The sequence below is a fragment of the Poromitra crassiceps genome, assembly GCF_964638095.1.
Source record: "Poromitra crassiceps genome assembly, chromosome: 21".
NCBI lineage: Eukaryota > Metazoa > Chordata > Actinopteri > Beryciformes > Melamphaidae > Poromitra > Poromitra crassiceps.
The window spans coordinates 25,557,758-25,570,539 of NC_139638.1; the positions used below are offsets into that span (position 1 = coordinate 25,557,758).

Consider the following 12,782-nt stretch of genomic DNA (forward strand, 5'->3'; position numbering starts at 1 on the left):
CTCTCTCTCTCTCTCTCTCACACTCACACACACACACACACACACACACACACACACACAGCCCCTCTCTCTTGTTGCGGTGCCGCAGGCAGCATGAGGGGTGTGTCATTAATAAGTAATTAGACAGGGGGTCACGCAGCCACTTATAAAAGAGACCCTCACCAAGAGGCAGGCCAACACTCGCAACACACTCGAGGAGGGGGACGGAGTATATAGCCTGTAGCCTACAAGCCGCCTGTGTGTGTATTTTTCATTCTCCCCCTGCGCCACACGCACTCCAGAGGCTTCACCAGCCAGCCAGGCAGCATCTAGTCTTGTGTCGGCACCATGGGCTCCGTGCTGCCCGCTGTAGACGCCCTGAAGGCCGGCTGGAGGTGTGGGAGTGTGCTGGCGGACGTCATCACCTCGGACATCCTGCACAGCTTCCTGTACGGCAGGTGGAGGAACGTGCTGGGAGAGCACCTGGCCCCGGCCGAGGAGCGCCTCAGCCCGGTCACCAAAACCGCCTTCACCGCCGAGGTGCTGGCCCAGTCCTTCGCAGGAGGTAGGCCCAATTTGGCACGTTTTGTTGGTATTTACCGAAAGTATTTATTTTTGTTCTATTTTGGTGTCTATTTTTAGACTATAGGCACTGCTGTGATGATAGCCCTTTATGGGAGTTTTTAGTGGACCGATTGGGTTTGGTGATTAGGGCCTCGTGAATAACGGGATATATGTTTTGTTGTTTTTTTTCCACGTTTTTTTATATTATTTGAAAATTACCTTGGGGTATAAAACAAAATATTTATTTTATTATTTTTATGATAAAAATCCTACTACATTGCAGAATTTGCTGTAATTTCACATGAGATTTCTAAATCGGTATGGGCTTAAACAAATTGTGACAGACAGAAACTTGGGGCAAAATGCGTGAAACCCTTAATTGGTTTATAGGCTATTCCTTGCACACTTTATCTCAATAAAGTCTGCTGGAATGAGCCCTGAAGAAAGTGAGAATTAAGTTCCCTTCTCTAAATGTAGGTTATTTCCCAGGGGTTTCTGCTTATACACTTGTTACTTGCTGTTTTTCCACATTTCCCCCCATTTTTGCTGCTTTTATTTCGACCCATTTAACGCATTAACCCGTCCAAGGCTTTGAGACCTCGCATTTAGAGGCTTGTTAGGCGTGTAACTGCCGCTGATTGAAAGACGAAAGGCATTAAATTCATTTGGTTAACTTTGTGCTTGACCTGGGAAAGTTTCCACTTAAACCTCGGGCAGAGAAAGGTTGCCTTTCTTTGAGACGTCCCGGGCTTCTACCCGGCATTCATCAATCTCCGGACAGTCTCTTTTCCTCTCTTGGCAGCTATGGGGCTCCGCGGCTTTTCTCTTTCTCTCCCCCTAAAAAGATTTGCTGTTCCTCGCATAATGCACCGTGAAGGCTAAATCTAATGCTATTCATAGCATGTCAACCATCTAATCGCCTTTCCATTTTTTTGTTTGAGAAATTCCTGGGTCTTTTAAACAAGTCCGCGTTTCATTCAGTGCAAATTTATTGCTACAAAGTTCTTAAAAGGATAATGAATTTGGAATTAGCCGTTTCTTTTCCAGTAAGGTTTAATGAATATCACATCTGAAGCATGACAAATTGCTGGACCCTGCATCGGCAATAGAGGGGCCATTTACACCCCCCCCCCCCCCGCCCATTCGGGCGGCTTTTTTCATAAAAAAAAAAAATCTTTGATTTCAACATTAAAGAGACGCAAGATTTTTTTTCTTCCTCTCTTTTTTCATTCTCAATGCGGATCAAAATGCTTTCCGAGGGGGTTTCTCCTCGCAACAAAAACGTTCACTTCAGCCCAGCTAATCGAATTAAACGGCGGATAAGGTGTAGCTTAATATTTCGTGACTAAAATAAGATCCAGTCCATTTACTGCTTTCAGGACTTCTCAAATCCTATTTCGTGAGAAGCATCGCACAGCATTTCAATTCTCTGCTCTATCCGAGAATTACATTGATGTGGAGTTTTGCCCAATTTTTGCCCACTTTGAAGACATTGATGTAGACCTAATAGCCTGCAAAAAACATCTCAATTGCATGCATTTTAACCCCCTATAAGTCATTATTTCACATGGGAATATTTCATCTTTCTTTATTATTGCTGAATGCCCAGTTTCACACATCTCCTCCCCGTCTCCCTGTGCAGAGGTGCAGAAGCTGTCGAGCCTGGTGCTGCCCAGTGAGGTGGTCATTGCCCAGAGCTCCATCCCCGGCGAAGGCCTGGGCATCTTCTCCAAGACCTGGATCAAGGCCGGCACAGAGATGGGTCCCTTCACCGGCAGAGTCCTGTCCCCTGAACACGTGGACCTGTTCAAGAACAACAACCTCATGTGGGAGGTGAGTTTTCTAAAGCCTCATGGGGAGGCACTGAGGAAAAGTAGATTTGAAGCTCCTGGATGTGATGGCTGTGACAATGTCCACGCTGTTATCCAGGATCCAGAGTTGTTTGTGTGGGTTTTAGACCAATGGTTCCCATCCTTTTTGATATCAAGGTCCCCTAATTTAGTCCACAAGGGGCACAGATCCCCCATTTGATGAGATCTTGTCTGCGACTCTAAATCTGAGAATGTTTTTTTTTATTGTTGGCCTTGATTTTGTCCAGAATTCCATAACTATCTGCAGGAGATAACAGTGAAGCTATTATCAAAACAGCACATTAGTTGTGTTAACTTCTTGTAAATGAGATAATTATGAAGTTGAACAATTCATCTGTTTGCTGGGGGCCTCCTGGAACCCCTTCAAGGACCCCTGGTGGTCCCTGGACCCCCTATTGAGAACCATTGGTTTAGAAGAATTTTATTCTCTGCGTTATACTGAGTCCTTCTGTGTGTGTTGTGCGCTCAGGTGTTCAATGAGGATGGCACGGTGCGCTACTTCATCGACGCCAGCCAGGAGGACCAACGCAGCTGGATGACCTACATCAAGTGTGCCCGCAACGAGCAGGAGCAGAACCTGGAGGTGGTGCAGATCGGCAGCAGCATCGTCTACAAGGCTGTGGAGGTGAGCACTGACCCTTTAAAGGAACAGCTCACCCAAAAATGACAATTCTGTCATCATCTCATCGTGCCAGTTTGTCCATATAACACACAGGGAGGTTGCTAGCACCACTGGATAGAAAACCAGGCAGTCACCATTGACTTCAGTTGTACTGCACTGAAGTCAACGGCGTCTGGTTTTTCTCTTGAGTTGAGCTGGCAACCTCCCTGTGCTACATGCTACATGCACAAACGTCACCTCTGTTTCAACTATAAGATGACGGTGAGTAGATGGTGACAGACTTTTCATTTTTGAGTGAACTGTTCCTTTAAGTCCAAGCCCGTATGAGAAGGGAGTCGATAACAATGCAAATATTCTCACGGTCACTGGATAATCTTAAATTAAATCGGACGTAAAAAGTAGCAGAGTGAAATATATCTGGACCACACTTGGATCTTTGCTTGAGACTGCCAAGTGCGGACGGACTGTCATCGTTTCGTTCTGCATAATAGCACAACTTGCTGGCCAAAAGCAGAATTGCATATTTAATTCCAGTGATTTGGCAAAGATCACTGTCAGGATGCAAAGTGCTGCAACCTGACACCACCACCAGTTCATTAAGTAACCCGTGGCATTCCCTCTTTCCTTTCTTTTCCTTTTCCAGACCATCCCACCAGACCAGGAGCTTCTCGTCTGGTACGGAAACACCCACAACACATTCCTGGGAATCCCCGGCGTCCCGGGCACAGAAGAGGAACACCTGAAGAAGAGCAGGAATGGTGAGGCTCTTTGCCCGAGGCTACACATGGGAGGGGGGGGGGGGTGCTGATCACTATCAGGGCTATTAGGGCTTTTTAGGGCTTGTTTTATGTGTCTGTGGCTTTGTGGCTTTAGTGAAGAGATGGAGATCTTTGGGAGATCTTTTGTAGGATCTGACTGGTAGTTCACCAATTAGGCCTTTCTACCTGACAGCTAACATAACAATTACTCCATTCATTAGTCTCATTTCCTTAACTCATGTTCCTCTCCTTCCTTGTTTCCTTTTTCCAGAGGAGTCCCATCCGTGTGACGGCTCTTCCTTGTGCTCCCCCTCCTCCTCCTCCTCTTCCTCCTCCTCCTCCTCCACCAGCAGCAGCAGCAGCAGCAGCAGCAGTCGCATGCGCTGCGTGATCTGCCACCGCGGCTTCAACTCGCGCAGCAACCTGCGCTCGCACATGCGCATCCACACCCTGGACAAGCCCTTCGTCTGCCGCTTCTGCAACCGCCGCTTCAGCCAGTCGTCCACGCTGCGCAACCACGTGCGGCTGCACACCGGCGAGCGGCCCTACAAGTGCCACGTGTGCCAGAGCGCCTACTCGCAGCTGGCGGGCCTGAGGGCGCACCAGAAGAGCGCCCGGCACAGACCCACGGCGGCCGCCAATGACGCCGCCGCGCTCTCCCAAGTGTCCGCCGCTCCTCCTCCTCCTCCCCCTGCTCCTCCGCAGATGACGAGCATGCCGCACCAGCACCACCACATGCCCATGGTGCATCACATCGCCACCATGGTGCTATGATGGCACCTGAAGCGAGAGACGGTCACGCCAGAACAACGTTGCACTTTAGATCAGTGGTTCTCAAACTTTGTCACGTCAAGGACCCCTAAACTGACACAAATTAGACCACAGATCCCCATTTGATAAGATTTTGTCCTAGGGTCCCCCATCCGAGAAGATTTATAGATTTGAGATGTTTTATTACAGAAATTGTATCATCCATAACCAAAATAGTCATACATTCTGTCATTGTGTTACTTATGGATGGAATTGGTGGAAATAAAATATTACCCTTTTTTTTGGTGGGGACCCTCAGGAACCCCCTCGAGGACCCCTGGGGGCCCCCGGACCGCACTTTGAGAACCACTGCTTTAGATCAGGGCTGTAGAGGAGGAGAAGGACAGAGTGAGCTCATGTGGAGGAAAGATCTCGTGAAGTAAATGGGTGGGTGTGATAGTAAAGCGTTACTCAAAGACATTTCAGTTGGTTGCCTTATTTGTATTGCCATTTTTATTTTATTTTTTGCCACTATGTGATCAGAATTCCAATGGAACGTCAGTTTAATGATTGTCTGTATAATTTGGAAAGCTGAAATATATGGCATAAAAACAACACTATTTCAAGGTTTTAAAACACGATTTGTTCCCAATGTTTCTTTGTGTATTATTTGTTAGTACCAAACAGGTGTCATATAGCAAATGTGAGAAATGTCGTTTCTTAAACATTTGGAATCGTCTTAATTTTGCATCACATCCTCACCAACTCAGGTGAATTGTACTTTCAAACTAAATAAGGTCAGAGATTTGTACAGCTAGTAGAAAATGGGAACATGGCTGCCATGTACATTGTTTCAGCTATATATCATTCCACACTGTAAACTAAAATTGTCACTTTATCCTTGTACAGTCTGTATACTTGGAGCATCGTGTAATTCTAAAATTGTATTGTACTGTACATGTGAATGTAAATACATTTGTGCTTTCTTATATTCTAAATAAATGATGATATAAACAAAGCGGTAATATGTCTGCCTAGTATGGATCATACCATTTTTGATGAAAAATCAAAACAACACAAAAAATGGTTAGGCCAGGCTTCAACCAGTTATGCCCCCACAGCAGGCACACTGGGACCAGAGCACTATGGTGCTCAATCCTGCCCAAAGTCTGAGACAGACATTCAGACCTTTTCTCAGTATCTGTTTCAAAGCGGACTCAAGTACGTCCACCCAGTCCAGTCAGAAAGAGCGTTGAACTATTTCCCCCTAGAAGAAATACCAAATTTGACTCATATCAGCATAGGCTACTTTTAAGTAGAAGAGAATCACTAAAAACAATCACAAAGATTTTGTGCATCTTAGGAAATGGTCACATACGTATTAAAGGGCATGTTGCCACCATCCTGTCAAATTATTTTAAGGGTCATTAGCAGTCTAGGAGACAGTTCCCCTGCAGCTCATAGCAGCAGATTTAGAGTATCAGTTATGAGGCGTAACCTCCAGAATGGATGTTTAACTGTTGATGCTTGTATTCAGTATACATACAACTATATAAGTTAAATCGCATTTTTATAATAACACACGGAATAGTAGTAGTATTAGTAGTAGGCCTAGTAGTAGTAGTAGTAGTAGTAGTAGTAGTAGTAGTATGACTAAAGACTTGCTGCTGCAAGTCTGTTGGATGTGGAGATAAAAGAGAATCCACTGCTTTGGGGAAACAATTACTCATTTTGAAATCTAGGTGTGGGCAACACTATGTAAGCAAGTTATATAACAACAATTATATATCTTATTAGGAATCACATTATATTACATCCACGAATAAAGTGTGAAAATTTGTGTTGATTTCAACCAGTGTATACAAATAGAAAAAGTAAGCATTTCTTTAATAATATATATATATATTTTTATATTAGATTGACATTAATTTATCATTTATTTAAACATCTTATTCTCACATCTGGGATTTTTAACATGTTTGTGGTTTATGCTAATTTATTATCTGTGTTAGGACTGTGTATGAATGAGTCGGCATCTACAGGGTGGTCTGGTTTTTCATGCGGTTATGGTTAAGTGAGTAATGGATTCATTTTGTACATTTCCTTCTATTCTATATTATTTATAGCCTACTTGTTGATCATTGAACTGTCTGCCTGTAAGTTGAGTCCTGCTTTCCCTCCACAAGATGGCGCCAGACTTCAAGGAAAAGAGGAGTCGGGCCAGAGGGGAAAGTTGAGCTTAGTTGCCATAATAGCTAATTGTTCTTCGGTACATGCAGAAATATAGCCTAACATGTTTGTGTTTGGCGTGTATCAAGTAACGTTAGCTTAATTTCGATCAATAAATGAGGTTTGTTTTCACGAGGAACAGAAGAATGCAACCAACGGAGGGCGACAGAGGGGGTAGATGGTGACGTCAGTTTTGCCTGGTGACGTCACTTTTACGCGCCAATAATACACAGCCTTCTCCTACGAGCGTCAAATGAGCAGGAATTTCACTTCCGGCCAGCAGGAATTTCACTCGGGTTTAATGATTTTGCCTTCAAAGTAAAAGCATGATAAAGTTCGTTTTTTTTAACCATAAAAATTGAAGTAGAAATGTAACTATGTCCAATATAATGAACATACGAACACTAAGATAAACCTCTAGTTTAATGTTTGAATGAAAATAGACATACTGTACAAAGGAGACCGTGTGTTATTTCTTGAAAGGCTTAACAGGGTGTGTCGCTAGCTCACACTGGTCAATAGAGGCTAGGCCTACCTCTCACCTGATTATGGCCTCTATAGGGAAGACATCAATAGAAGAGATTATCAAGCTATAGGCTAGGCTAGGTGACCCATTATGCAAAGCATGAACAATGTGGTCTTGTGAGAAGTAGGTAGCCTATTAAATGTTCTTTGTATCCTTCTTGGGACCACAGTGGAAATCAGTTGAACAACTGTGTGTGTTCTTTATCCTTGTACTACTTTTTGTCACATACTTTATGTAATACTATTGTACTAAATATAAATCAATCAATCAATCTATCATAGGGAAGTCATCTTGAGGCTGGATGGGTGTCAATGTTTGTGTTTTGGACATGTATGTACAGTGTCAAGTGAGCAGGAATTTTATAGCTGCCCGCTCCCATTCAGAACACCATGAAAACGCTCCGATTCCAAATAAAGATTAAAAATCTAAAGTCAATTGTTCCAGGGTAAACTCACTTGATCCATGTAGAGACATAGCCCAGCTATCATAGCGAAGTCATCTTGAGGCTGGATGGGTGTCAATTTTTCTGTTTTGGACATGTATGTACAGTGTCAAGTGAGCAGGAATTTTATAGCTGTCCGCTGCCATTCAGAACACAATGAAAACGCTCCGATTTCGAATAAAGATTAAAAATCTAAAGTCAATTGTTCCAGGGCAAACTCACTTGATCCATGTAGAGACATAGCCCAGCTATCATAAGGAAGTCATCTTGAGGCTGGATGGGTGTCAATTTTTCTGTTTTGGACATGTATGTACAGTGTCAAGTGAGCAGGAATTTTATAGCTGTCCGCTCCCATTCAGAACACAATGAAAACGCTCCGATTTTGAATAAAGATTAAAAATCTAAAGTCAATTGTTCCAGGGCAAACTCACTTGATCCATGTAGAGACATAGCCCAGCTATCATAAGGAAGTCATCTTGAGGCTGGATGGGTGTCAATTTTTCTGTTTTGGACATGTACTATGTACAGTGTCAAGTGAGCAGGAATTTTATAGCTGTCCGCTCCCATTCAGAACACAATGAAAACGCTCCGATTTTGAATAAAGATTAAAAATCTAAAGTCAATTGTTCCAGGGCAAACTCACTTGATCCATGTAGAGACATAGCCCAGCTATCATAGCGAAGTCATCTTGAGGCTGGATGGGTGTCAATTTTTCTGTTTTGGACATGTATGTACAGTGTCAAGTGAGCAGGAATTTTATAGCTGTCCGCTCCCATTCAGAACACAATGAAAACGCTCCGATTTCGAATAAAGATTAAAAATCTAAAGTCAATTGTTCCAGGGCAAACTCACTTGATCCATGTAGAGACATAGCCCAGCTATCATAAGGAAGTCATCTTGAGGCTGGATGGGTGTCAATTTTTCTTTTTTGGACATGTATGTACAGTGTCAAGTGAGCAGGAATTTTATAGCTGTCCGCTCCCATTCAGAACACAATGAAAACGCTCCGATTTCGAATAAAGATTAAAAATCTAAAGTCAATTGTTCCAGGGCAAACTCACTTGATCCATGTAGAGACATAGCCCAGCTATCATAGCGAAGTCATCTTGAGGCTGGATGGGTGTCAATTTTTCTGTTTTGGACATGTATGTACAGTGTCAAGTGAGCAGGAATTTTATAGCTGTCCGCTCCCATTCAGAACACAATGAAAACGCTCCGATTTTGAATAAAGATTAAAAATCTAAAGTCAATTGTTCCAGGGCAAACTCACTTGATCCATGTAGAGACATAGCCCAGCTATCATAAGGAAGTCATCTTGAGGCTGGATGGGTGTCAATTTTTCTGTTTTGGACATGTATGTACAGTGTCAAGTGAGCAGGAATTTTATAGCTGTCCGCTCCCATTCAGAACACAATGAAAACGCTCCGATTTCGAATAAAGATTAAAAATCTAAAGTCAATTGTTCCAGGGCAAACTCACTTGATCCATGTAGAGACATAGCCCAGCTATCATAGCGAAGTCATCTTGAGGCTGGATGGGTGTCAATTTTTCTGTTTTGGACATGTATGTACAGTGTCAAGTGAGCAGGAATTTTATAGCTGTCCGCTCCCATTCAGAACACAATGAAAACGCTCCGATTTTGAATAAAGATTAAAAATCTAAAGTCAATTGTTCCAGGGCAAACTCACTTGATCCATGTAGAGACATAGCCCAGCTATCATAGCGAAGTCATCTTGAGGCTGGATGGGTGTCAATTTTTCTGTTTTGGACATGTATGTACAGTGTCAAGTGAGCAGGAATTTTATAGCTGTCCGCTCCCATTCAGAACACAATGAAAACGCTCCGATTTCGAATAAAGATTAAAAATCTAAAGTCAATTGTTCCAGGGCAAACTCACTTGATCCATGTAGAGACATAGCCCAGCTATCATAAGGAAGTCATCTTGAGGCTGGATGGGTGTCAATTTTTCTGTTTTGGACATGTATGTACAGTGTCAAGTGAGCAGGAATTTTATAGCTGTCCGCTCCCATTCAGAACACAATGAAAACGCTCCGATTTTGAATAAAGATTAAAAATCTAAAGTCAATTGTTCCAGGGCAAACTCACTTGATCCATGTAGAGACATAGCCCAGCTATCATAAGGAAGTCATCTTGAGGCTGGATGGGTGTCAATTTTTCTGTTTTGGACATGTATGTACAGTGTCAAGTGAGCAGGAATTTTATAGCTGTCCGCTCCCATTCAGAACACAATGAAAACGCTCCGATTTCGAATAAAGATTAAAAATCTAAAGTCAATTGTTCCAGGGCAAACTCACTTGATCCATGTAGAGACATAGCCCAGCTATCATAAGGAAGTCATCTTGAGGCTGGATGGGTGTCAATTTTTCTGTTTTGGACATGTATGTACAGTGTCAAGTGAGCAGGAATTTGATAGCTGTCCGCTCCCATTCAGAACACAATGAAAACGCTCCGATTTTGAATAAAGATTAAAAATCTAAAGTCAATTGTTCCAGGGCAAACTCACTTGATCCATGTAGAGACATAGCCCAGCTATCATAAGGAAGTCATCTTGAGGCTGGATGGGTGTCAATTTTTCTGTTTTGGACATGTATGTACAGTGTCAAGTGAGCAGGAATTTTATAGCTGTCCGCTCCCATTCAGAACACAATGAAAACGCTCCGATTTCGAATAAAGATTAAAAATCTAAAGTCAATTGTTCCAGGGCAAACTCACTTGATCCATGTAGAGACATAGCCCAGCTATCATAAGGAAGTCATCTTGAGGCTGGATGGGTGTCAGTTTTTCTGTTTTGGACATGTATGTACAGTGTCAAGTGAGCAGGAATTTTATAGCTGTCCGCTCCCATTCAGAACACAATGAAAACGCTCCGATTTCGAATAAAGATTAAAAATCTAAAGTCAATTGTTCCAGGGCAAACTCACTTGATCCATGTAGAGACATAGCCCAGCTATCATAAGGAAGTCATCTTGAGGCTGGATGGGTGTCAATTTTTCTGTTTTGGACATGTATGTACAGTGTCAAGTGAGCAGGAATTTTATAGCTGTCCGCTCCCATTCAGAACACAATGAAAACGCTCCGATTTCGAATAAAGATTAAAAATCTAAAGTCAATTGTTCCAGGGCAAACTCACTTGATCCATGTAGAGACATAGCCCAGCTATCATAAGGAAGTCATCTTGAGGCTGGATGGGTGTCAATTTTTCTGTTTTGGACATGTATGTACAGTGTCAAGTGAGCAGGAATTTTATAGCTGTCCGCTCCCATTCAGAACACAATGAAAACGCTCCGATTTCGAATAAAGATTAAAAATCTAAAGTCAATTGTTCCAGGGCAAACTCACTTGATCCATGTAGAGACATAGCCCAGCTATCATAAGGAAGTCATCTTGAGGCTGGATGGGTGTCAATTTTTCTGTTTTGGACATGTATGTACAGTGTCAAGTGAGCAGGAATTTTATAGCTGTCCGCTCCCATTCAGAACACAATGAAAACGCTCAGATTTTGAATAAAGATTAAAAATCTAAAGTCAATTGTTCCAGGGCAAACTCACTTGATCCATCTAGAGACATAGCCCAGCTATCATAAGGAAGTCATCTTGAGGCTGGATGGGTGTCAATTTTTCTGTTTTGGACATGTATGTACAGTGTCAAGTGAGCAGGAATTTTATAGCTGTCCGCTCCCATTCAGAACACAATGAAAACGCTCCGATTTCGAATAAAGATTAAAAATCTAAAGTCAATTGTTCCAGGGCAAACTCACTTGATCCATGTAGAGACATAGCCCAGCTATCATAGCGAAGTCATCTTGAGGCTGGATGGGTGTTACAGTTACAGTTACAGTTCCTTCTGTCATTTTTCTCTGCTTCATGTCTATTGCAATGGATACCCAATGGGAACCTAGATGGACAGGAATGACCACTTTATCATACTGCCACCAGTTTTCTGAAACTTTAGGAATCTTTGGAAAAATGTCAATATCACAGTATAGACTTTTCAACTGTTGACTTACAAAAGTTGCATTGCAGGCAAAGACAGACATGTTTCCTGCTTTGGCTTTGAGAAGTGTGTGGTAGCTATCAATAGTGCCATCATTAAGCCACCGCCCGCTTAGGATGTCAGAACTGTCATGACTTCGAGATGACATGAAGCCTGCTAGTGTGGAAGGAACTGATACATTGCTCTCCTGGTGTTCTTTGCATCTGTCTGAGCAACTGTGCTGTGTTTCGATCAGTCTATGGTGAAGTGTGTTGTCACTGTTAGTTTTTTCATAAGCAATCAGGTAAACGTTTGCTCCCGCCAACATTTTTAGAGCAAGGTCATAACTATACCCTACTGTCCCTGCAGAAGTGATCCACTTACTCTTGTACCACAACAGATGTTCTTCTCTGGTAAAGGACTTCACTGGGGAATTCTCTGAAAAAGCAATGATGCTGCCTATATCATAACTGTTAGTAGAGTATATGCAAGGTAGTGTGATTGTAGGTTGCAAATCGGTCAAGTTTCTCCTATAAACTAATAAGGTCTGTGGGGTGTGAATGACTTGGCTTCTCTGAAGTTTAAGGTTATGTCTATTTTTACATTTGATGCATGCCCTTTTGATGTTATCTGCCGACAGTTTCAGATGCATTTCAATCCCTCTTTCTGACACTAGCTCTGCGGATATCATGAGCTGTTTGAAATCATGCTGGCTGGAGTCATGGCACTCATTGCAAACATAGTCACAAAGAGTGTGCAGGTACAGCAAATCATTGGCCAGAAAATTGGCCAACAATACATCATTCACAAACCCTTCTATATTTTTTTCCAAAGCTTTAAAATCCAGCTTTTCATTTACATTCAACTGGCTTTGCTGTACCACTACTTTGTCTATTTGGTTCAGTTGGTTGAGTGCCTCTTTGAACTTTTTAGTGGGCAGCAGTGTGTGCTGCAATTTATCTGTGCTCTCTAGCCTTTCATAGCATTCCTTGATTGCAGATGTTTTGACCAAAAAGCAAAGTAACGGTACAGCACTGTCAACGGGGTC

General features: G+C 42.6%; 1 protein-coding gene across 1 annotated transcript; it reads left to right on the forward strand.

The window, feature by feature from the left end:
• Window positions 1-327: 327 nt before the first annotated feature.
• LOC310795642 (PR domain zinc finger protein 12-like) lies at window positions 328-4,568 on the forward strand (the record flags this gene model as incomplete). Its single annotated transcript, XM_083657729.1, has 5 exons — window positions 328-544; window positions 2,186-2,376; window positions 2,884-3,039; window positions 3,680-3,794; window positions 4,066-4,568. 5 exons carry the CDS (start codon window positions 328-330, stop codon window positions 4,566-4,568), a joined length of 1,182 nt encoding a protein of 393 aa, XP_083513855.1.
• Between the last annotated feature and the right edge of the window lie 8,214 nt (window positions 4,569-12,782).